Source organism: Nycticebus coucang, chromosome 20 (genome assembly GCF_027406575.1).
Source record: "Nycticebus coucang isolate mNycCou1 chromosome 20, mNycCou1.pri, whole genome shotgun sequence".
NCBI classification, from domain to species: Eukaryota; Metazoa; Chordata; class Mammalia; order Primates; family Lorisidae; genus Nycticebus; species Nycticebus coucang.
In genome coordinates, this window is record NC_069799.1 from 33,601,721 (window position 1) to 33,628,574 (window position 26,854).

Genomic DNA, 26,854 nt, shown 5'->3' on the forward strand with positions numbered 1-26,854 from the left:
AGATTTCTCTACAGTATGAATTTTGTTATGTGTAGTAAGATTTGAGTTCCAGTTAAGGAAATTGCTACACTGTCCACAGTTGTGGGATTTCTTTTTTTTTTTTATTATTTTTAATTTCAGCTTCCTTGTTCATTCTTCTTCGTTTGAAGTACTCTTTTTTGTTGTTCATTTTCTTCTTCCTCTGGCGATGTTTTTGATGTTAGTAGAGGCGGGGTCTTACCCAGGCTCACTGCTGTTCATACTGGTCTTGAACCTCTGAGCTAAGGCAATCCACCCGCCTCGGCCTCCCACAGCACTGGGACTACAGGCATGAGCCACCACACCCGGCCAGTTGTGGGATTTCTCACCAGTGCAAATTCTTTTATGCCTACCAAGTTATCAACACCAGGTAAAGGTACTACAACATTCTTCATATTGCAAGGATTTCTCTCCTGTAAGATTTATTTTATGTACAGTGAGGTTTGAATATGAGTTAAAGGGTTTGCAACAACTGTTCATATTTATAAGGTTCCTCTACAGAATGAAATATTTTATATACAGAAAGGTTCATATATGTATTAAAGGCTTTGCCACATTGTTATTTATATGGTTTCTCTCCAGAATGAATATTTCATGTACAAGAAAGGCCTAAGTATTGGTTAAAGTGTTTGCCACATTCTTGGCATTTGTAGGGTTTGTCTCAGGAAAGAATTACTTCATATACAGAAAGGTTTGAGTACTAGTTAAAGGCTTTGCCACATTGGTGACATTTGTATTGTTTCTCTCCAGAGTGAATTATTTGATGTTCAGAAAGGCATGAGTACTGGTGAAAGGATTTGGCACATTATTAACATTTCTAGGATTTCCCTCCAGAATGAATTTTGTGATGTTTAGTAAGGGTTGAATAAATATGAAAGGCTTTGCCTCATTGTTGACATATGTAGGGCTTTGCTCCATAGTAAATTTTTTTATGTACAGAAAGGCATGAGTACTGGTTAAAAACCTTGCCACATCCTTGACACTTGTAGTGTTTCTCTCCAGAATGAATCCTTTGATGTATAGAAAGGTGTGAGTACTGGTTAAAGGCTTTGCCACATTCTTGACATTTGTAGGGTTTCTCTCCAGAATGAATTCTTTGATGTCTAGAAAGGTTTGAGTACTGGTTAAAGGCTTTGCCACATTGTTGACATTTGTAGGGTTTCTCCCCAGAATGAATTCATTGATGTTTAGTAAGGCTTGAACTAAGACTAAAGGCTTTGCCACATTGTTGACATTTGTAGGGTTTCTCTCCAGAATGAATTCTTTGATGTATATAAAGGAGTGAGTACCAATTACAGGCTTTGCCACATTATTGACATTTGAAGGGTTTGTTTCCAGAATGAATTCTTTGATGTCTAGAAAGGTTTGAGTGCCAGTTAAAGACTTTGCCACATTCTGGACATTGTAGCCTTTCTCTCCAGAATGAATTATTTGATGTACAGAAAGGTCTGAGTTATGGTGAAAGGCTTTGCCACATTCTTGACATTTGAAGGGTTTCTCTCCAGAATGAATTCTTTGATGTCTAGAAAGGTATGAGTACCGGTTAAAGGCTTTGCCACATTCTTGACATTTGTAGGGTTTCTTTCCAGAATAAATTCTTTGATGTACAGACAGGGTTGAGTACCACCTAAAGGCTTTGCCACATTCTTGACATTTGTAGGGTTTCTTTCCAGAATGAATTCTTTGATGTACAGACAGGGTTGAGTACCACCTAAAGGCTTTGCCACATTGTTGACAATTGTAGGGTTTCTCTCCAGAATGAATTCTTTGATGTTTAGTAAGGGCTGAATTCTGATTAAAGGCTTTGCCACATTCTTGATATTTGTAGGGTTTCTCACAAGAATGAATTCTTTGATGCACAAAAAGGTCTGAGTTACGGTAAAAGGCTTTGCCACATTGTTGACATTTGTAGGGTTTCTCTCCAGAATGAATTCTTTGATGTATATAAAGGAGTGAGTACCAATTACAGGCTTTGCCACATTATTGACATTTGAAGGGTTTGTTTCCAGAATGAATTCTTTGATGTCTAGAAAGGTTTGAGTGCCAGTTAAAGGCTTTGCCACATTCTTGACATTTGTAGGCTTTCTCTCCAGAATGAATTCTTTGATGTACAGAAAGGTCTGAGTTATGGTGAAAGGCTTTGCCACATTCTTGACATTTGAAGGGTTTCTCTCCAGAATGAATTCTTTGATGTCTAGAAAGGTATGAGTACCGGTTAAAGGCTTTGCCACATTCTTGACATTTGTAGGGTTTCTTTCCAGAATGAATTCTTTGATGTACAGACAGGGTTGAGTACCACCTAAAGGCTTTGCCACATTGTTGACATTTATAGGGTTTCTCTCCAGAATGAATTCTTTGATGTTTAGTAAGGGCTGAATTCTGATTAAAGGCTTTGCCACATTGTTGACATTTATAGGGTTTCTCTCCAGAATGAATTCTTTGATGTTTAGTAAGGGCTGAATTCTGATTAAAGGCTTTGCCACATTCTTGACATTTGTAGGGTTTCTCTCCAGAATGAATTCTTTGATGCACAAAAAGGTCTGAGTTACGGTAAAAGGCTTTGCCACATTCTTGACATTTGAAGAGTTTCTTTCCAGAATGAATTCTTTCATGTACAGACAGGGTTGAGTACCACCTAAAGGCTTTGCCACATTGTTGACATTTATAGGGTTTCTCTCCAGAATGAATTCTTTGATGTCTAGAAAGGTTTGAGTACCGGTTAAATGCTTTCACACATTGTTGACACTTGTAGGGTTTCTCTCCAGAATGAATTCTTTGATGTCTAGAAAGCTGTGAGTGCCAGTTAAAGGCTTTGCCACATTCTTGACATTTGTAATGTTTCTCTCCAGAATGAATTCTTTGATATCCAGAAGGGGTTAAAGAACTGTTAAAGCCTTTTCCACATTCTTGACATTTGCAGGGATTCTCTCCAGACTGAATTCTTTTATGTCTAGAAAGGTGTATGTATTGCTTGGTAAGTTTGTCACAGTCTTCATAGTTGTAGGGTTTTACTCCACTATCAATACTCTTAGGGTTACGATATTTTGATCTGCAGCTAAGATATTTGCCCTCATTTTCACTCTTATACAGTTTCTCTCCAGTATGATGTCTCTTATGCTTAGACAGGCTTGAGCAAGATCTGAAGACTTTGCTACCTTCTTTACATTTGTACCGTTTTCCTCCAATATGAGTTATCTCATGTTTAGTAACATGTGAGCATGGGTTAGAGGCTTTCCCATACTTTATACAGTGAAGCGTTTTCTCTATGCTATATATCGTCTTATGTCTACTTAGATTTGACAATTGTGTGAAGGCTTTCAAACATTTACAACATTGGAAGATTTTGGTATGGGTAGACATTAAACATTGGTCACGTCCACTGTCACATACTTTCTGCTGCTTACACTCAGACACACTTGCCCAGTCTTTTGTTAAGTTTAAATTGTCTGGGGCACAGCTTTGATATCTCCTCAGGATTATATCTGGGAATAAAATATTTGTGTCCAGATCTTGCAAATGGTCTTGCTCAGGATGATTAGATATGGCTGAAATAAATTTAAACAATAGCAATTTTAGCCACTGACTTTTTATCTCAATTGAGTGAATACACATTTTATCTGCAAAATCTTGCCAAGAACATTAGGAAGACGGCATAATACAGTACACAGGCATGAATTATCTTAAAAGTAAATAAATATTGCATGTAGGAACTTAGAGTACAGCAGGTGAACAGAAGTTGTAGAGACAACACAGAGCCTGGGTGCATTGGTTCATGTTTGTAATCCTAAAACTCTGGGAGACTGAGCTGAATGGATCAATAGAGCCCAGGTTTTCAAGATCAACCTGAGCAAGAGTGGACCCCATTTCTCCCATAAATAGTAGTCAGGCATGGTGGCACATGCCTGTAATCCCAGCAATTCATGAGGCTGAGGCGAGAACTCTTGAGCCCAGAATATTGAGTGTGCTGTGAGTGATGACAACATAGCACTCCACCTAGTGTGACAGAAACTCAGTTCCAAATAAATAAATAAATAAATAAATAAATGAATAAATTTGTGTGTGTACACATACATAATATAAAGTATAAAAATGAAAAAGATAGTAAATATTAACATAGCCGGGTGTTGTGGTGGGCACCTGTAGTCCCAGCTACTTGGGAGACTGAGGCAAGAGAATCACCTAAGCCTAGGAGTTGGAGGTTGCTGAGAGCTGTAACACCACAGTACCCTACTGAGGCGGATGAAATAAGACTCTGTCTCTAAAAAAAAAAAAAAAGTGTATAAATATATATTATATTTATATATATACAAATAATAACAAAAAGAGACAAAGAGAATAGAAAGAAGTTTGTCATATTTACCCACCACAGACTTTATACTCCACCCCATCATAATAGAGCATGGTGAAAATGGAAGTAAACTCCCAAATCCCAGCTTTATCCTCAAAAGAAAAAGAGTGACGCCAGTGTTAATCCTTCTTGTTTGCAGGGCCCTTCCGGAGAAAAATTGCTGTCTCCCATGATCAAGGGTGCTGAAAAGAGTGGTGCTATAGTCTATAAGAGTAACTGGAGGTGCTGAAACCAAAGGTAACATGCTGTTACAGCAGCAGAGAGACTCCAAGACAACAGACAGATTTAGGTTTAGCAAGTGATCATAAACTCTTAAGAGGAAATGTAGAAAAATGTTTCCACTGAAAAATAACCACACACTTCCACAGGCAGAACCCTGTCAGAAAGTAATGGTCCTTGCTGTCTTAGTACAACGTGTGTCAGAATCTTGCAGGATAAAACCGTATCACAAAGTTTGTGAAAGGTGGCTTTTCTCATCCTCAAAAATCAGTGAAAGACTCTAACATGTACAAAATTTTAGGGTGATATAACTCAAAGAAAGAAAAGAAATAATCCGGAATCAACCATAAAATATAAAGATGTCAAAATTACCTTAACATTATCTGAATAATGCTAAATGGGTCAAATGGAAATGATACAGACAACTAATTAACATGACAAAAATGAAGATATCAAAGGAAATAAAAGCATAAATAAAAAGAAATTCTGAAGTTGAAGAACACAATGAAAATGACCAACAAGTCTCAAATGTAAGAAAAAAAGATATAAAATATCACGAAGCTCACCATACTCTAGCAAGGAGAAACAAACTGTCCCATAACAACACAGATGAAGATCAAGCATTGAAAGTCACACACAAGAAGAGAATCTTGAAAGAAGCAAGAAAACATAGACGTGTCATCTCTAAGCATGCTGCTGTGAAATTACTAGTGGAGTAATCAACACAAACCTTCCATGTCAAAAAGAAGTTGGGTGATATAGTCAAAATGCTGAAAGAACAAAAACTTCAAAGCACATTTATGATATTCGGCAAAACTGCCATTCTAAAGGAAGAAAAAATAAATATTTATCATTATAAACAGATGCTTAAAGCTGCCACATAAGAAATGTCAAAGGAAGGCCCTTTCATTGACAATGAAATGATGCTAGACAACAATACTAAATGATATAAAAACAAATAACTCTGGGAAAGATAACTAAGTACACCTCCGTGAAATTCCGTATTGTTAAAATGATGGTGCACGAAACAAATCATATCTGAGAGTTCAAAGACAAAAACAAAAAAGTAGCACTAAAACTCTGCTAATGGGTCTACATGTACAATATAAGAAGATGTAATTGCTAAGGTCAATAAAATATTTCAGTACAAATGTAAAAAAAACATTTAAAAATAAAAACTATTAACTGTTGTTACCAGTTTAAAACATATTTTGAAAATGTGTAATTGTCATGGTAACTACAATAAAAATACGAATAATCACACACTCAAATAATAAAAAAAGCAAACTGTGTTACAGCACAAATTAATGAGACACAAATGAAAACAAAAGGGGGAAAACATGCAAGAATAAAAGAAAACAGTTAATAAGTTGTCAACAGTAAGTTCTTTCAGAAATTATGTAAATACTCATGGACTAAACGTCACAATCAAATAACAGACACTAAATAAAGATACGGATTCAAAAAATGAAAAAAAAATCAAGATCCATCTATATAGTATCTAAATGATACTCATCTTACATGTAATGATAAAAATAGAATAAAAAATTGCAGGACAGAGGCTCAGAGCCTATATAGCTCAGCGGCTAGGGAGACGGTCACATACACGGGGCTGGTGGGTTCAAACCTGGCCCAGGGCCTGCCAAACAACAATGACAACTACCACAAAAAAATAGCCAGGAGCTATGGCAGGCGCCTGTAGTCCCAACTAATTGGGAAGCTAAGGCCAGAGAATCGCTTAAGCCCAAGAGTTTGAGGTTGCTGTGAACTGTGATGTCACAGCACTCTACTGAGGGCAACATAGTGAGACTTTGTTTCAAAAGGAAAAAAATTGCAGGACCAGAAAGATATTTAATTGAAATATTCATCAAAACAGAGCAGCAGAGATTATAATAATAAGATATGTATATGTACATATGTGTGTGTGCATCTGTATGTGTATATACACATGTGTTGAGACAGAGTCTCACCCTGTTGCCCAGGCTACAGTATCATGGTATCAGACTAGCTCAAAGCAACCTGAAAATCCTGGGTTCAAGCAATCTTCCTGAATCAGCCTTCTGAGAAGCAGGGACTAATGGTATCTGTAATGATAGCTAACTTTATCTTCTATTTTTAGTAGAGATGGGGTGTTGCTTACTCAGGCAGGTCTCCAACTCCTTAGTTTAAGACATCCTCTCATCTCAGCCTCCCAGATTGCTGTCAGTATAGACATATGCCCCTGTACCCAGCCAGGGCACAATATATTTTGAGGCAAAACCTGTTTTATTCCATAAAATATACTTTAAGTCAAAATTTCCAGGAAAGGTAAAGAATACAAAATAATAATATAAGGGCTTAGAAAGAAAAAAATTATAAGGGCTTATTTGTTAGAAGCATATAATTACTTTTTATTGTTTTGTATATATATATAAAATACATAATGAAACAAAATGTAGGACAGATTTACAACCCTCATGTACACAGTCAAATGAAGAGCTATTTGCACACATATTTATTGCAGCAATATTCACATAATTCATTAGGTGAAAGAAATCCATATCTGCCTCAAAATATAAATGGGGAAATAGAATTTAGTATATATAAATAATAGAGTATTACCCAGATTCTTTTTTTTTTTGAGACAGAGCCTCAAACTGTCATCCTGGGTAGAGTGCCGTGACATCACAGCTCACAGCAATCTCCAACTCCTGGGCTCAAGTGATTCCCCTGCCTCTGCCTCCCAAGTAGCTGGGATTACAGGTGCCTACCAACAAAGCCCAGCTATTTTTTTGGTTGCAGTCGTCATTGTTGTTTGGTGGACCTGGGCTGGATTTGAACCCACTAGCTCAGGTATATGTGGCTGGCACCCTAGCCATTTGAGCTAGGTGCCGAGACTATTACTCAGCTTCAAACAATCAGGAAATCTTCTAACATCTCTAATAAAGATAAATCTTCACATTATGATAAATGAAATAATACAGGTTCTTCCCCAAAACAGATACATTTGAATAAAATTATATAAAATAATAAAAGGCCAGGCACAGTGGTACATGCTTCTAATCCTACCACTCTAGAAGGCTGAATCTGGTGGATTGTGTGAACTCAGGAGTTCAAGACCAGCCTAAGCAAGAGTGAGACCCTGTCTCTAAAAATAGCCAGGTGTTGTGATGGGCGCCCAGTCTCAGCTACTAGGGAGGCTGAGGAAGAGGACTGCTTGAACCCAAGAAACTGAAGTTGCTGTGAGCTGTGATGCCACAGCAAAATACAAAAGGTGACAAAATGAGACGCTGTCTCAAAAATAAAATAAAATAGGCCGTGCCTATGGCTCACTGAGTAGGGTGCCAGCCACATACACCCAGGGTGACAGGTTATAAAAACCAGTATAGAAGTGCCCTTATGTAAGAACAAGAGAAAGAAAACCAGGATTCTGAGAAATCATTTCCAATTAATCTGAACTTCCCTAATCATATTATATAGTGTGGTTTCCTCCTTGAACTTTGGACTTCTGACACTGCATATCTTCTGCATTCACTCCAACCTACCTGGGGGTTTCACCTTCCAGGGTTCTTTGCTTTGCTCCAGACAGGTGATGAGGTTGGGCTTAGAGAGAGTAAGACCTGTTTTTATCAGAAAAAAGGAATATGACTCTTGTTGAAATTCTTCAAGTGGTCATCTATTACCTTGCCAAAGTACAGAAAAGAACACTTTAGATTATGGGGGCAAGACATGATTGCAAGAGGGACTTTACCTAACAATTGCAATCAGTGTAACCTGGCTTATTGTATCCTCAGTGAATCCCCAACAATAAAAAAAAAAAAAAAAGAACACTTTAGAACATTCTGAAAGAATAATCACCAAATACACATTCCTTACAGAAATTTTAGAATCTTTAAAAAGTATTTAAAGTTGGAGGATTTTTACCTCCACCACCTAGTACTACTACTGAAGAAAAATTTGGTGCTAGAAATCAGACTTAAATGTGTGGGTAACAATGTATGCCACTCAATTTCTGAAATTACCATTAATCTAGTGAAGAATATAAATCAGCCAGAAAAAGGGTAAAATAATGTCACTACAAGTCATCTTCGATATTTTCTTTTCTATACCATGATATACCTAAATCTTCCTTAAAAACAAGAAACTGGGCTTGGTGCCTGTGGCTCAAGTGGCTAAGGCACCAGCCACATAACACCTGAGCTGGCAGGTTCGAATCCAGCCCTGGGCTGCCAAACAACAATGATGGCTGCAACCAAAACATAGCCAGGCGTTGTAGTGGGTGCCTGTAGTCCCAGCTACTTGGGAGGCAGAGTCAGGAGAATAGCTTGAGCCCAGGAGTTGGAGGTGGCTATGAGCTGTAATGCCACAGCACTCTACCCAGGGTGACAGATTGAGAATCTGTCTCAAAAAAAAAAAACAAGAAACTGGAGCCGTGCCTATGGCTCAAGGAGTAGGATGATGGCCCCATATACCAAGTGTGGCAGGTTCAAACCAGGCCCAGGCCAAAACTGAAAAAAAAAAAAAAAAACACCAAGAAACTGATACTCATGCAGCCAAAGAAGAAACACAATAAAAACCTTCTACAAAGAGAGAATATGAATTGCGTACTGTAGACCAGGAACTGTGTATTTCAGTTATCCTCACCTAGGAAGACCAGGTGTCTATAGTTCTCCAACATGACGTCCCGATACAAAGTCTGCTGAGTAGTGTCCAGGCAGGCCCACTCATCCATAGAGAACTCTATAGACACATCCTTGAATGTCAACAGTTCCTGAAAAACAAAGATATTTACCAAGAAGCCAGAGGGAGATTGACTTTCATTTTAGTTAAATGAGTGAAGAGAGGGGCGGCGCCTGTGGCTCAGTCGGTAGGGCGCCGGCCCCATATGCTGAGGGTGGTGGGTTCAAACCCGGCCCCGGCCAAACTGCAACCAAAAAATAGCCGGGCATTGTGGCGGGCGCCTGTAGTCCCAGCTGCTCGGGAGGCTGAGGCAAGAGAATCACTTAAGCCCAGGAGTTGGAGGTTGCTGTGAGCTGTGTGAGGCCACGGCACTCTACCGAGGGCCATAAAGTGAGACTCTGTCTGTACAAAAAAAAAAAAAAAAAAAGTGAAGAGAACTTATTCCAACTTATATGAAAGACTGGAATTACCTAATAAGGTAAGTATAGAAGAGACATATTCCCTCCTGTGTTATCTAACACGGAGGAAAGGGGACAGCATAACACCCACCAAACCAGTGGACACACTACAATTTTTTTGGTTGACACAATAGAAATGAAAGGCCACCAATACTGCCATGTATACTTTTGTGCCTTATTTACCTCATACAGTATAAGTTGTGCATGTTTTTCATATGAAAATGTCATGGTGAGGCCTGGCACCTGTAGCTTAGCGGCTAGGGCGTCAGCCACATACACTGGGGCTGGAGGGTTCGAACCTGGCCCAGGTCTGCCAAACAACAATGACAACTACAAGAAAAATAGCTGAGACTCGACCATAGCACAGTGGTTACGGTGCCAGCTAAATACACTGAGGCTGGTGGGTTCGAACCAGGCCCAGGCCAACTAAACAACAAAGATAACTGCAACAAAAAATAGCCAGTCATTGTGGCAAGTACCTGCAGTCTCAGCTACTTGGGAGACTGAGGCAAGAGAATCACTTGAGCAGAACTGTTTGAGGTTGCTGTGAGCTGTGATGCTACTGCACACTATAGAGGGTGATATACTGAGACTCTGTCTCCAAAAAAAAAAAGAGTCATGGTGAGTTAAATGATACCTCTAAAGTTTAAACGTGTGCAATAAAGAACTGGAGATCCTTAAAATACACAAACCTTTGGCTAACCTAATCAGAAAAAAAAGAGTAAAATCTCTAATCTCATCAATCAGAAACGACAAAGACAAAATAACAAAAGACTCCTAAGAAATTCGAAAAATCCTTAATGAATATTACGAGAAACTTTATTCTCTGAAATATTAAAATCTGAAGGAAACTGACCAATACTTGGAAGCACCTCACCTTCCAAGACTTAGCCAGAATCAAGTGGAAATGTTGAACAGGCTCATATCAAGTTCTGAAATAACATCAACCATACAAAACCTCCCTAAAAAGAAAAGCCTGGGACCAGATGGCTTCACGTCAGAATTTTACCAAATCTTTAAAGAGGAATTAGTACCTATATTACTCAACCTGTTCCAAAATGTAGAAAAAGAAGGAAGACTACCCAACACGTTCTATGAAGCAAACATCACCCTGATCCCAAAACCAGAAAAAAACCCAACAAGAAAAGAAAATTATAGACCAATATCACTAATGAATATAGATGCAAAAATATTCAACAAGATCCTAACAAACAGAATCCAGCAACACATATACATCATGAACAAGTTGGTTTTATCCCGGGGTCTCAAGGCTGGTTCAATATCTGTAAATCTATAAGTATAATTCAGCACATAAACAAATTAAAAAACAAAGACCATATCATTCTCTCAATTGATGCAGAAAAAGCTTTTGATAATATACAGTATCTCTTCATGATCAGAACACTTAAGAAAATCAGTATAGAAGGGACATTTCCTCTTCTTTTTTTTTTTTTTTTTTTGTAGAGACATGAAACCAAGGTAGAAAGGACTTTACACCATCATTCTGACCACATGCACAGCAGTGAAGGTGGAAAGAATCCTCACCTGGAGTCATCACAGATGGCTGAATAGGGCTTCACTGCCCCATGGAAAGTAAAGGTAACTTTTAAGACAATCAACATGCCTTGCTCCAGCCACATACTGGGACTTGGCTGGTCAATGCAATGCTGAAGCCTGAGGAAACTCCTCGAGTGACTTGTCTTAATTGGACTTTGAACTTTGGGAAAAGGGGGGAAATGTCACTGGAAAAAGTTAAAACTGGTATGTGTATGAGCCCACCACCATGGTACTATTAAAGCCTGAGTAGAGAACCCAAGAAGAGGCACAGTCCCTAAAACTTCAGTGCTGAAAAATAATTAATATTGGCACCTGCAGAAACAAGCTGATATTGAGACCCCAAATTAAAATATATTGGAGTCTTGGGTGTGGAGAGCAACATAGCGGCCAAGTAACAGCTTCCTTGCATCTGGGCACCGTGAGTCTGGGGAGATAAGACTCCAGGCATCTCTGGCTGGTGGGATCTGCCTATAATCATCCCTTTGAGGATACAGGGAGTCAGCGAGAGACTTCTGGACCCCAAGAGGAGGACAAAAACAGTGGAAAACTGACAAGTAATTGCGTGTTTTCAATCAGTCTAATCCTGCCGACAGCTTTAAGTGCAGTAGCAGTGAGACTGCAAACCAGAAAGGACTTACCTGTGAACTGTTTTGGTGTTTTTGGACTTGGCACTCAGTTGAACTGCCTTGGGGAGAGCTTGAGCAGGAGTGTGGAGAACTTTGGGCGTTGTCTGGATGCCAGACTGAGCCGCTGAGCCAGACAGACAGAGCTAATAGTGTTTGGCTGTGGGCCACAGGGAACCACTGTGAGAGAACTGCCCCAATAAGGTCCGCCCTAGGGGTTGCAGAGCAAGGATTGGGTGGTACCTGGTAACCTAATGACTGAGCAGCCTAAAGGCAGGGTCTGAGCTGTCTTATAGCCCTAACCCTCAGGGACAGAGTGAGTCCGGTTTTGGCACACTGGGTAAGTGGATAGCCACTTCAGCAGTGATCCAGCAACAAGCACTTTCCTGGGAAAGCTTCTGCATAGCAAGCTTAGAAGCTTAAAGTGCCTTTTAAGGGGGCTAAAGAGAGACTTAGGGTGTTTACCCTGTGGGGTTTGAGAAAACAGCAGAGGCCTCCAGTCATATCAGCATTGTAATTAACATCTCATACCCCAGAAGACCACCTGTTGCCCAGACAATATTCAACAAGATATATATACTGCTTTGTTTTTGGTTGCTTTTTTTTGTTTTGTTTTGTGTTTATTTTGATGTCGTTTTGTTTTTTAATTTCAACCTTTTCCATACAGATTTTTTTCTTCCTCCAGTTTGCTAGTATAAATAAAATTTCCCACTGCAGCCTTTTTCAATAACTAGAACTTCATTTTTGCCAGTGTTTCTACTCCTATTATTTGGTTTTTCACCCAATTTTATCCTGTAAAGTTTTCTGTTTGCTTGTTTTGGTTTGATTTATAGTATTTTTGTCTTTCCTCTCTACTTAGTGGAGGTGGGGTACTGTGTCTGATCAGGTTGGCAAAGAGTTGCTGACATCAAGGAAACCACCCAACCGGGCACCCCCAGAGGTTGGGGTTTTTTAAGGTTGTCTCAAATTACCCTACTGTACACCTAAATTGCTCTGTCTCCCTCTTTCCGTGCCTCTCTTCTTTCTGTCAATATTCTTTTTACCCACTCCCTCTCCTTTTTCTATTTTCTTTTCATTCTTTCCTTCATCCCTTCTTGCTTTTAACCTTCTTATCCTTCTGGTCCTACACCAAAAGGGCTCACTGAAACCTTAGTCCACAGGCACAGGAACTTAAAGAGCAAGAGGAAATGAAAGGAAAATTAGGGCAAGAAAACAGATAAAAGAAATCACTCATGAGGAATAATCAGCAGAAAACTCAAAGCAAAATGAAGAACCAGTCCAGAACAACCCCTCCAAGGGACCATGACGTAGCTACTGCTGAATATTCTACCAATAAAGAAATGTTAGGAATGACAGAAAGGGAATTTAGAATACACATGATGAAAACAATGAAGGGAATGATGGAAACAATGAAGGAAACTGCCAATAAAGTGGAAAATAACCAAAAAGGATATCCAAAAACAGAAACAAATAAGAGATGAGCGATATGAAGAATATAGAAAGGATATAGCAGACCTGAAGGAACTGAAGCAGTCAATTAGGGAACTTAAATATGCAATGGAAAGTATCCTAACAGGTTAGACCATGCAGAAGAAAGAATTTCAGAGGTAGAAGACAAAGTTCTTGAGATAACTCAGATAGTAAAAGAGGCAGAAAAGAAGAGAGAGCAAGCAGAACGTTCACTGTCAGAATTATGAGACCTTATGAAGCGTTACAACATACGAGTTATAGGAATCCCAGAAGGAGAAGAAGAATGCCCCAGAGGAATGGAAGCCATACTAGAGAATGTTATAAATGAAAATTCCCCAAATATCACCAAAGATTATGACACACTACTTTCAGAGGGATATCAGACCCCAGGTTGCCTCAACTCTAACCAAGCTTCTCCAAGACATATTGTGATGAACCTGTCCAAAGTCAAGACATAACAAAAGATTCTGCAAGCTGCGAGAAGTAAGCACCAGTTAACCTACAGGGGCAAATCCATCAGAGTGACTGCAGACTTCTCTAATGAAACTTTCCAAGCAAGAACACAATGGTCATCTAACTTTAATCTACTTAAACAGAACAATTTCCAGCCCAGAATTTTGTACCTGCTAAACTAAGCTTTAAAATTGATGGAGAAATCAAATCATTTACAGATATGTAAACACTGAGGAAATTCGCCACAACAAGACCAGCTATGCAGGAAATACTTCAACCTGTTGTACACACTGACCATCACAATGGATCAGCAACAAAGTAAAAACTCAGAAATTAAAGGATAGAAACTAACCTCCACACTGATGCAAAAAATAAAACTAAGCAATGGACTTTCACAAAATAAGTGTGGTAGTGTTCTATTCATCTTATCAATGATCTCAATAAATGTTAATGGATTGAATTCCCCACTGAAGAGACATAGATTGGCTGACTGGATTAAAAAACACAAGCCATCCATTTCCTGTCTGCAAGAAACACACCTGGCTTCAAAAGACAAATTAAAGCTCTGAGTCAAGGGTTGAAAGAAAATATTTCAGGCAAATGGAATTCAGAAGAAAAGAGGAGCTGCAATCTTATTTTCAGATACATGTGGATTTAAAGCAACTAAAGTCAAAAAAGGCAAAGATGGTCACTTTATATTGGTCAAGGGAAAAATACAACAAGAAGAAGTTTCGATTCTAAATATTTATGCACCTAATGTAAATGCTCCCACATTCTTGAAACAGACCTTACTCAGTCTGAGCAATATGATATCCAGTAATACCATAATAATAGGGGAATTAAACACTCCTCTTACAGAGCTGGACAGATCGTCTAAACAGAAATTAAACAAAGATATAAGAGATTTAAATGAGACCCTAGAACAACTGTGCTTGATAGACGCATATAGAACACTCCATCGCAAAGATAAAGAATACACATTATTCTCATCACCCCATGGAAAATTCTCCAAAATTGATCATACCCTGGGACACAAAACAAATATCAACAGAATCAAAAGAACTGAAATTTTACCTTGTATCTTCTCAGACCATAAGGCACTAAGGGTGGAACTCAACTCTAACAAAAATGTTCGACCAAATACAAAGACATGGAAACTAAGCAATCTTCTGTTGAATAACAGATGGGGGCAGGAAGAAATAAAACAGGAAATCATTAACTTCCTTGAGCATAACAATGAAGACACAAGCTACCAAACCCTGTGGGATACTGCAAAAGCAGTTTTGAGAGGAAAATTTATGGCTTTAGATGCCTACATTCGAAAAACAGAAAGAGAGCGCATCAACAAACTCACAAGCCATCTTATGGAATTGGAAAAAGGAGAACAATCTAAACCTCAATACAGTAGAAGAAAAGAAATCTCCAAAATCAAATCAGAGATCAATGAAATTGAAAACAAAAGAATCATTCAGAAAATTAATGAAACAAGGAGTTTTTTTTTTTTAAATAAATTAAATAGATAAACCACTGGCCAGACTAACGAGAAATAGAAAAGAACAATCTCTAGTAACCTCAATCAGAAATGATAAAGGGGAAATAACAACTGATCCCACAGAGATACAAGAGATCATCTCTGAATTCTACCAGAAACTTTATGCCCAGAAATTTGACAATGTGAAGGAAATGGATCAGTATTTGGAATCACACCCTCTCCCTAGACTTAGCCAGGAAGAAATAGAGCTCCTGAACAGACCAATTTCAAGCACTGAGATTAAAGAAACAATAAAAAATCTTCCAACGAAAAAATGCCCTGATCCAGATGGCTTCACACCAGAATTCCATCAAACCTTCAAGGAAGAGCTTATTCCTATACTGCAGAAATTATTCCAAAAAATTGAGGAAGAAGGAATCTTCCCCAACACATTCTATGAAGCAAACATCACCCTGATACCCAAACCAGGAAAAGACCCAACCAAAAAGGAGAATTTCAGACCAATCTCACTCATGAATATAGATGCAAAAATTCTCAACAAAATCCTAGCCAATAGATTACAGCTTATCATCAAAAAAGTCATACATCATGATCAAATAGGTTTCATCCCAGGAATGCAAGGCTGGTTTAACACGCACAAGTCCATAAACATTATCCACCATATTAACAGAGAAAAAAAATAAAGATCATATGATCCTCTCAATAGATGCAGAAAAAGCATTTGATGAAATCCAGCATCCTTTTCTAATTAGAACACTGAAGAGTATAGGCATAGGTGGCACATTTCTAAAACTGATTGAAGCTGTCTATCACAAACCCACAGCTAATATTTTACTGAATGGAGTAAAACTGAAAGCTTTTCCTCTTAAAAGTGGAACCAGACAAGGTTGTCCTTTGTCACCTATACTATTCAACATAGTGCTGGAAGTTCTAGCCAATACAATTAGGCAAGACAAGGAAATAAAGGGAATCCAAATGGGAGCAGAGGAGGTCAAACTCTCCCTCTTTGCTGACGACATGATCTTATACTTAGAGAACCCCAAAGACTCAACCACAAGACTCCCAGAAGTCATCAAAAAATACAGTAATGTTTCAGGATATAAATCAATGTCCACAAGTCAGTATCCTCTGTATATGCCAATAACAGTTAAGATTATCAGCTAATTACAGACACAACTCCCTTCACCATAACTTCAAAGAAAATGAAATACCTAGGAATACACCTAACAAAGGAGATGAAGGACCTCTATAAAGAAAATTATGAAATCCTCAGAAAGGAAATAGCAGAGGATTTTAACAAATGGAAGAACACACCATGCTCATGGATGGAAGAATCAACATTGTTAAAATGTCTATACTTCCCAAAGCAATCTACATATTCAATGCCATTCCTATCAAAATACCAACATCGTACTTTCAAGATTAGGAAAGAAATGACTCTGCGTTTTGTATGGAGCCAGAAAACACCCGTATAGCTAAGGCAGTTCTCAGTAATAAAAATAAAGCTGGGGGCATCAGCATACCAGATTTTAGTCTGGACTACAAATCCATAGTGGTCAAGACAGCATGGTACTGGCACAAAAATAGAGACACAGACATTTGGAATTGAATAGAAAACCAAGAAATGAAACTAACATCTTACAACCACCTCATCTTCAATAAACCAAATATTCAATCTTCAACATACCTTGGGAGAAAGACTCCCTATTCAACAAATGGTGTTAGGAGAACTGGATATCCACATGTAAAAGACTGAAACTGGACCCACACCTTTCCCCACTCACAAAAATTGATTCAAGATGGATAAAGGACTTAAATTTAAGGCATGAAACAATAAAAATCCTCCAAGAAAGCATAGGAAAAACACTGGAAGATATTGGCCTGGGGAAAGACTTCATGAAGAAGACTGCCATGGCAATTGCAACAACAAAAATGAACAAATGGGACTTCATTAAACTGAAAAGCTTCTGTATAACTGAGGAGACAACAACCAAAGCAAAGAGACAACCTACACAATGGGAAAGGATATTTGCATATTTTGAATCAGACAAAAGCTTGATAACTAGGATCTATAGAGAACTCAAATTAATCCACATGAAAAAAGCCAACAATCCCATATATCAATGGGCAAGAGACATGAATAGAAACTTCTCTAAAGAAGACAGGCGAATGGCTAACAAACATATTAAACATCCCTATATATTAGAGAAATGCAAATCAAAACCACCCTGAGATACCATCTAACCCCAGTGAGAATGGCCCACATCTCAAAATCTCAAAACTGCAGATGCTGGCATGGATGTGGAGAGAAGGGAACACTTCTACACTGCTGGTGGGACTGTAAACCAATACAACCCTTCTGGAAGAAGTATGGAGAAACCTGAAAGCACTCAAGCTAGACCTCCCATTTGATCCTGCAATCCCATTACTGGGCATCTACCTAGAAGGAAAAAAATCCTTTTATCATAAGGATACTTGTACTAGACTGTTTACTGTAGCTCAATTTACAATAGCCAAAATGTGGAAACAGCCTAAATGCCCACCAACCCAGGAATGGATTAAAAAGCTGTGGTATCCATACCATGAAATACTATTCAGCTATTAAAAAAAATGGCGACTTTACATCCTTCATATTAACCTGGATGGAAGTGGAAGACATTATTCTTAGTAAAGCATCACAAGAATGGAGAAGCAGGAATCCTATGTACTCAATTTTGTTATGAGGACAATTAATGACAATTAAGGTCATGGGGGGGGGAGGAAAAGCCGAGAGAGGGAAGGAGAGAAAGGGGTGGGGCCTTGGTGTGTGCCACACCTTCTGGGGGCAAGACATGATTGCAAGAGGGACTTTACCTAACAAATGTAATCAGTGTAACCTGGCTTATTGTACCCTCAGTGAATCCCCAATAAAAAAAAAAAAAAAAAAAAAATATATATATATATATATATATATATATATATATATATCAAAAAGGGGGAATGAGAGAGGATACCCGAGAAGGGTGAGGTCTAGAAGAACAGGTCTTCTCAAGGAAACCACCTGGATACACCTGCAGAGTCCTCTCCATGGTGACTCAGCTCTTGGGAATTTGTAAACTTAACTTCCTGAAACTTGAAAATTTCCAAGTTCTGTGAAATCCTGTAGTTCTGTAGGGGTGGGAATAGCATCTCCTGCTTGATTCAAACTGGCCAATGAGAAGGGTACCTGTGGGGTGGAACTTTTTGACTGTCAATAAAAAGGGAAAGACCAAGGCAGTCAGGGAGCACAGCCATTTGGAATTCTTCTATGCCGTAAGCTCCTGGCTGGTGAATAAAGCCCTTCCTCTTATAAACGTGGTGTTTGGGTGCTCTTTCTCTCCATTGGGCCTTGTCTTCTTGCAACATGTTAACCCACCTGGTTGCGTCTTGGCCAAGACCTGTAGCTTACCTCAGTAAGCAGTGGGATGGAGTGGCAAAAGGATGGCCACCATGCTTACAGACTCCAGCCGCTACTGCTCTCCTTGTGCAAGAAGCTGAGAAGTTGACACTAGAGCAGGATCTCTGAGTGAAAGTACCCCCCATTGTGGTCACTTTAATGAACAGAAAGGGACATTTCTGGTTCTCTAATACAAGATTAACTAAGTACCAAAGCTTAATATGTGGCAATCCATGCATAACAGTGAAAGTATATAACACCCTGAACCCAGCCTCACTCCTTCCAGTCAGTGGAAGAGATACTAAGCATAACTGTATGGAAGTTATAGATAATGTTTACTCTAGAAGACCTGACTTGAATGACCAGCTTTGGACAGATGCAGGCTGGGACCTGTATGTAGACAGTTACATGACGTTACAAGGTGAGCAGTGGGCTGGGTCTGCAGTGGTTACCTTAACAGAGACTGTAGAGGCTAAGCCCTTACCCCAAGGAATATCAGCTCAAAAGGCTGAGTTAATTGCCTTGACTGGAACCTTAGAACTAAGTCAAGGAAAAAGCATGAATATCTACACAGACTCCAAGGATGCTTTTCTCACTCTCCAAATGCACAAGGTATTGTACAAGGAGAAAGGACTATTAAATTCTGGGGGAAAAGACATTACATATCAGCAGGAGATACTTCAATTGCTAGAGGCAGTATGGAAACCCCCAAAAGTAGCAGAGATGCACTGTTGTGGACATCAACGAGATGCTTCCACCATCACTAAAAGGGAACACTAGGGTCAGTACTGAAGCAAAAAGGGCTGCATCCAATCCGTACCAGGTGTCTCGAATGGCTCCCCTCATTCTGTGGGTTCTGCAGGTCTCACCTATCTACCCCTGGGAAGAAAAGGAATAGTTGGCAGTGGAAAGGAGCCAGGAAATGAAGGGAGAATGGATAAAGATGCCAGATGGACGAGTAGTAGTCCCCCAGCTTCTAGGACCCACCATGGTGACAGGAGTCTCTGGTGAAGTTGCTGGGCCAGTACCTCTGCATCTCCCACCTGGCAGCCCTGGCCAAAACTGTCAGTCGACACTGTGTCACCTGCAGCCAGTACAACACAAGTGCCAAGGACCGACAATATCCCCAGGAATCCAGTCATATGGAGCAACGCCCTTCGAGGACTTTCAGGTAGACTTTACTGAAATGCCCAGATGTAAAGGAAACAAGTACTTGCTGGTGATGGTCTGCACATACTTGGAATAGGTAAAAGCCTTCCTTACCAGGATAAAAGGAACTCCTAATGTAGTAGAAATGTTGCCCAGAAAAGTCATCCCATGGTTTAGGTTGCTATTCTTGTTTAAATTTGAAAATGAGCTAGCCTTCACAACAGAAATAGTACAAATAACAGCTAAAGCTTTGGGTACCACCTGGAAACTATATGAAACTTGTAAGCCTAAAAGCTTGAACAGGGTAAAGTGCATGAATAGGACCATATGAACAGGAATCGGTGAACTCTGCCAGGGAACAAAACTTAATTAGATACAGGCCTTGCCACTGATGTTGTTTCAAGAGGCCTCCATCAATCCCATTATTCATCAGTCCAGCAATTCAGCAGGGACTCCTAAAAGAACTGGGAAAGACTGAATTGAATAGTCAAAAAACCCTAGAAAGAGTAGCAAGGAAGATCTCCACTTGGATAATTAACCATGTTCTATTTAGTCTTTTGTGTCCGTACATCCTTTCCCTCTGGAGAATCAAGGGGACCAAGTCTACATCCAGGATCAGACCCTGGTCGCCCTCAAACCAAGGTAGAAAGGACTTTACATCACCATCCTGACCTCTCACATGGCAGCCAAGGTAGAAGAAATCCTCACCTGAAGTCATCACAGCTGGCTGAATAGCTTCACTGCCCCTTGGGAAGTAAAGGTAACTTTAAAGACAGTCAACATGCCCTGCTCCAGCCCCATACTGGGAGCTGGCTGGTCAGACACAGCTGAAGCCTGACAAAACTCCTTGAGGGACTTGTCTTAATTGGACTTTGGGGAAAGGAGGGGAGGGATGTCACACAGGAGAAAGTGAAAACTCATATGTATATTAGCCCACCACCATGGTACTCAGGTACACCTGAGTAGAGAACCCAAGAGAAATCACAGTCCCTAAAATCTAAGTGCTGAAAAGTAATGAATATCAGCACCTGTAGAAGCAAGCTGATATTGAGACCCCAAATTAAAATATATTGGAGGCTCAAAAGGTGGGAATGAGAGAAGATACCCAAGAAGGGTCTTCTCAAGGAGACCACAGGATACACCTGCAGGGTCCTCTCCATGGTGACTCAGTTCTTGGGAATTTACAAACTTAACTTGCAAATTTCTACTTATGTGAAATCCTGTAGTTCTGTCGGGACTGGAATAGCATCTCCCACTTGATTCAAAATGGCCAGTGAAAAAGGTACCTACAGGTAAGAACTTTTTGACTGGAGATAAAAAGGGAAAGACCAAGCTAGTCAGGAAGTGCAGCCATCTGGAATTCTTCTATGCCTTAAGCTCCTGGCCAGTGAATAAAGTCCTTTCTCTTATAACCATGGTGTTTGGGTGCTTTTTCTCTCTGTTGGGCCTCGTCTTCCTACAATACAACAGCTTTGGAGATTTCTAGATATGGCAAGTTTCTGCCATGTATGGATTCCTAATTATGGCTTATTTCTTAAACTCTTGTATGAGGCCTTGAAAAGATAGGAAAATGCACCCTTGTATTAAACTAAGGGGTGCGACAAAGCCCTGCAGAAACTTAAAGCCTCCCTAAGGCCTCTACTCTTGGCCTGCCTAACTTATGTCTATATGTGCATGAAAGACAGAGGATATGGGTGTGGTCTTCGCTTACTGATACAAAAAATTTGGCACTATTCCCAGATCAGTCGCATATTTGCCTAAACCATTAGACTTTACAGCTACGAGGTGGTAAGTGATCGTTTGAAAGAAACCAAAAAAATTTGCCTTGGGACAACCATCTACTGTTTATGTCCCTTATCATGTCTTGTCCCTACTTCAGAAAAAAGAAATTTCTAGTTGGGCAGCACCTGTGGCTCAGTGAGTAGGGTGCCAGCCCCATATACAGAGGGTGGTGGGTTCGAATCCGACCCCAGCCAAACTGCAACAAAAAATAGCCAGGCATGTGGCGGCCGCCTATACTCCCAGGTACTCGGGAAGCTGAGGCAAGAGAATCACCTAAGCCCAGGAGTAGATTAATAAGAGAAAGGCTTATTTCCAAAATCCCATGCCCATGGGGGGAATCACAAAAATCATCACCCAAGGTTCAGTGATGGTCAGAGACCTTCATAGATGCTTTTTGGAAGGGAGGGGGTAGAATGTGGAAGGTACAGGTTCAGTTAAGTGGTTGCTAGGAAGAATGTGTACATGGGTGAAAACAGACTGATTCATAGATTAACCTGAGAGACAGATATTGTGCTTCAAACGACCTTGGGGCTAGGTTGATTAGCAAGTCTGAAGCCCCCTTTGATTACCAAATCAGGTTACTGAGTTTCTTTTGTTTTTGTTTTTTTGAGACAGACTCTCAAGCTCTTGCCCTGAATAGAGTGCTATGAGGTCATAGCTCACAGCAACCTCCAGCTCTTGGGCTCAAGTGATACTCTTGCCTCAATTTTTCTATTTTTAGTAGAGACAGAGTATTGCTATTGCTCAGGCTGGTTTCCAACTCTGGATTTCAAGGAATCCACCCACCTTGGCCTCCCAGAGTGCTAGGATTACAGGCGTCAGCCAGTGCGCCAGGCCCTTACTCAGGTTTTATGTACATAGAGGAAAGGACTCTTCCAATGCCTTCTGATCATGACTGGCCTTTAATTAAAAATACCCTTTATACCAAGGAATTTTAGGTTGAAATTTCCTTAGCTCCTTCACGAGTTATACGGTAGTAACTGCAGAAAGGAAAGCCCTTCCACCAGGAACTTTGGCCCCAGAACTGAAATAATTGTCCTACCCATGACATTAGAATTATCAAAAAGAAATACAGTAAACATTTATGTGGACTCCAAACTTTCTTATCTAATTCTTCATAATGCAAATGCCAAATAATAAAAAAAGAGATTACTAGCAGCAGAAAAAAAAAGACATTAAAAACGGTTCAGAAGTTTTACAATTATTGAAGCTGTCTTGCTTTGCTGGAAGATGGCAGTCATGCACTGTCCAGGACACTGGAAAAGACACAATCCTGTGTCAACATAAAACCAGAGGGGATGCTACAGCAAAGCAAGCTGCAACACTGACACTAACGACCCCCTTAATGCCCCTCTAAACCTATGTGATTTCAATCCCACCTCTAAGAAATTAAAAAAAAACAAACAAACAAACAAGAGGGCACCTGTGGCTCAGTGTGTAGGGTGCTGGTCTCATATACCAAGGGTGTCTGGTTCAAACCCGGCCCTGTCCAGACTGCAACAAAACATAGCCGGGAGCTGTGGCAGGCACCTGTAGTCCCAGCTACTCCAGAGGGTGAGGCAAGAGAATCGCCTAAGCGCAGGAGTTGGAGGTTGCTGTGACCTGTGACGGCATGACACTCTACTGCAGGCAATAAAGTAAAACTCTGTCTTAAAAAAAAAAAAAAGAAAGAAAAATTCCATGATAAAGAAAAAGTTGACTCATCCACAGCTAAGGATGGATCATGCTACCCAGAAGTCTAACACATCAGGTAATTAAATGACTTCATCAGAAGACACATTCCTGCAAAAAAGTCTGAACTGTGTTCCTTCCACCATAAGTTGTGAACAGGCAACTGTAGGGATCACGGCAAAATATGCCCTTTTCCCTTAGGTTGGTTTGCTGAAAGATCAACTCACAATTATGATAGTTAATAAGAGAAATGTTTATTCCAAATACCATGCAGATGGGGGGAACCACAAGAATGATTTCCCAAAGTCTCAAGTCTCAGTGACGGTCAGTGACTTTTAAACAGGTGGGGGCCGGAGGGGGGAGGACTAGAAAGTAGATGTGTAGCAAGTAGTTGCTGGGGGTGGGGGAAGTGTAGACTGTTGGAAACAGACTGATTTGTAAATTAACCTGAGCCTTTCCTTATTCAGGTTTTATAGAGGAGAGGCCAGTCTTTCTGATCATGAATAACCTTTTAATTCAAAATATTTTTTAAACCAAGGAATCATATTTAGGGGTGAAATTTCCCTACTCCTTCACATCTCACCCAGATCATCAAAAATAAATATTCTGTGTTTGCTTTGTACAAGAACCAACCCCCAAATGGACAACAGATCTAAAAAACCACTCTGACCAGACCATAAAATAATGCCATTTTCAAACTAGCTAATAGGTTCGGCACCTGTAGCACAGTGGTTACAGAGCCAGCCACAAACACAGAGGGTGATGGATTCGAGTCTGACACTGGCCAGCTAAACAATGACAAGTTTAACAAGAAAATAGCCCGGCGTTGTGGCAGGCACCAGTAATCCCAGCTACTCCAGAGGGTGAGGAAAGAGAATTGCTTAAGCCCAAGAGTTTGAGCTTGCTGTGAGCTGTGATACCAGAGCACCCTACCACAGGTGACATAGTAAGACTCTGTCTCAAATATATATATGTCTGACTTCTGTCTTACTAGAAGTTCTATATGAGAGAAGTTCTCATTTACTTCATGTCTAATGGAGATGTGCACCCACTAGAACTTATGAGAAATGTCATACTTTTCCCATTTATCCACAAGATTATCCCACACTCAGATATTTATAAAACAATCACTACTGTCAGGAAAAAAGGATATTATTTGCTATACACCTGAAAAGTGTAACTACCAGTCATAAATATATTAAGTTTAAAAGGTGCCCATTCTGATACATTAACCTTAATAATTCCTTACTTAAATGTAACTTAACACCTTTGTACCTTATGCCAATAGACACACTAAGCTACCCCAAAGATAGTTATTATAAGGCACTCAGGCCTTTCTATATATCCCTGGTACAACACAGGGAAAACTCGTTTGCTAAGATTAACCCCTTCTCTATCCTGGGTACAAAACTGTAAGTCCAACCCGTCTAAAGTAACTTAAGATATTACACTCCCTGAAAACTATCACAGCCAATTACACCTTTTTAACCCTGCTAAATACATCACTTTAGCCATTTGTGTCATATCAACACTAGCTATTGAACTCAATCTGAAAATTAGTCCATTGTCCTGTGCCATCATTAACGCCCTTAATACAACTTCTCAAGCCATAAATGCTCTGAACATTGAATTAAAACAAGTACAAGAAGCTATACTAAAAAAATCAGGCAGCCATTAATTAATTATTCAAAAACAATCATAGACATAAAAAACGTAAAAAATATATATACTGCTTCAATTTATCTAACAGTTCCCAACGCATTAAAAACAAGTTAAATGTATAAAAGATATAGTCCAAATAAAACAACAAACAAGATTTCTCAGAAAATCCAACACTTCCTAACACATTTTCATAATTATCTAAATCCAAACCTTAATAGTTATTCTCATGTATTATAAGCTATTATAAGCTTCTTTTTATGTTGTTGTTGAGACAGAGTTCTACCCTGTGACCTGAGCAGAGTGCAATGGCCTCGTAGCTCACTGCAACCATAGACTCCCGCTGTGAGCATCCTGCTGCCTCAGCCTCCAAGGCCACTGGGATTTTCCATTTTTTTCAAGAGTCTGGGTCTCTCTCTCAGACAACCTTGGAACTCCTGAGCTGGAGCTATCCTCCTGCCTCAGCCTCCCACAGGGCTGAGAGTACAGAGGTGAGCCACCGAGGCTGCGAGGCTGCAGCCGCCGGTGTATTTTAAGCTTCTTTTTTTTTTTTTTTTTGCAGTTTTTGGCCGGGACTGGGTTTGAACCCGCCACCTCCGGCATACGGGGCCGGCGCCCTACTCCTTTGAGCCACAGGCGCCACCCTATTTTAAGCTTCTTAACGTTACAAAATACAATGTATACCATTCTTCATGTACTGTTTAACAAATTTCAGAAAACAAAATCAAACAGCACAGCCCTCATGTCAATTTAACCAAAGCAATTATTTCCATTTGAAATCAATTTCACAGACAAGGAAATAAAATAAATAAAAGTAGAGACTGTGGTAGACACAGACACCCCCACAACCTTTTTAAGCTATTCGTGAACTGAGAATGCAGTTGAAAACAGGAGCAGTAAGTCAGTCAAACAGACAAAACTAGAAATAGGGAATGAAAATAATAACCTTGAAAAAAAAACAAGGAAGTAATGAGGCACTATAGATCAAATTAATAGCAGGTTTAATGATGTTGTTTTGATGATTGTCAGTGATTGCTTTTTAATTGTTATATGTCATTAATTTGCCTGCGTGTTGTTAATCAGATAAGTAAAATATACTTTCAATGTACTTTTGAAATTATCCTCTATATAAATTATTAAAATGTGTTACATAGACAAAACAACATTTAAAAATTTACTCTGTTCTTCAGAATTGCTGGCCTTTCCGATAATAAAGTCTTTTCACGAATCATCTCCCTGTCTCCGTGTTTAACTACAACAGGTAACAGAGCCGCTTTCTGTTCACCAACACCGTGAGCCACCGCGCCTGGCCCTAAGTTTACGTTTAACAGGAGAATGGAGGGACTGGGGGCCCAGGGAGTACAGCCCCTCCCGTGAACAAGCCCCCCACACCCAGTTGGGATTCTTCCTGAGGACCTTTGCATTGTCATCACCTGGGAGGGACACCGGGCTTTGCAGGCACAGCTGCTCAAATAGAGCTCTGCCCCATGGTATAATTAACGCTCCGGGAAGGGGCTGCAGCAAGAGTCCCCGCTGGCTGCCCCACTCCACCTTTGGCCCACAGGGGTCTGAGGGCCAAGGGGTGCCAGTGGCAAACTTCACTCTGAAGACTGTAAAACTGAAGTGAAATTGCCCGGTCCCGCCACAGACACATCTGGCTCCAACCACGCCCCTCCCCCCTCTCAAGACACCCAGTCTCCTAGACTCACCATTTCCCAGCTTCCGGGATGTCCGGGTGTCGTCCCCACAGACCTACGAGTACCTGCAGCTCACAGGGTGACAGAAGACGTTGCAGAGACATCTGAATGGTCCTGAAGTTGCAGGAGTTGACGAGAGGACCCCAGACCAGCGCCGAGCAAGAGACAACTGCTTTTCCGGATC

At 40.0% G+C, this 26,854-nt stretch overlaps 1 protein-coding gene across 1 annotated transcript; it reads right to left on the reverse strand.

Moving 5' to 3' along the window:
- Window positions 1–1,991: 1,991 nt before the first annotated feature.
- Window positions 1,992–26,854, reverse strand: LOC128572363 (zinc finger protein 726-like). Its single transcript, XM_053572237.1, has 4 exons — window positions 26,683–26,854; window positions 9,209–9,335; window positions 8,110–8,184; window positions 1,992–3,563 (listed from the first exon to the last, which is right to left on the reverse strand). Exons 1-4 carry the CDS (start codon window positions 26,683–26,685, stop codon window positions 1,999–2,001), a joined length of 1,770 nt encoding a protein of 589 aa, XP_053428212.1. The 5' UTR covers window positions 26,686–26,854; the 3' UTR covers window positions 1,992–1,998.

Excerpts from the sequence above, each read along its gene's own strand:
- LOC128572363 (XM_053572237.1), bottom strand. Across the intron at positions 8,185-9,208 it reads TAGACACCTGGTCTTCCTAG|GTCTTACTCTCTCTAAGCCC; the intron begins GTGAGGATAACT and ends TGATAAAAACAG. Across the intron at positions 3,564-8,109 it reads CTGGAAGGTGAAACCCCCAG|CCATATCTAATCATCCTGAG; the intron begins GTAGGTTGGAGT and ends AATTTATTTCAG.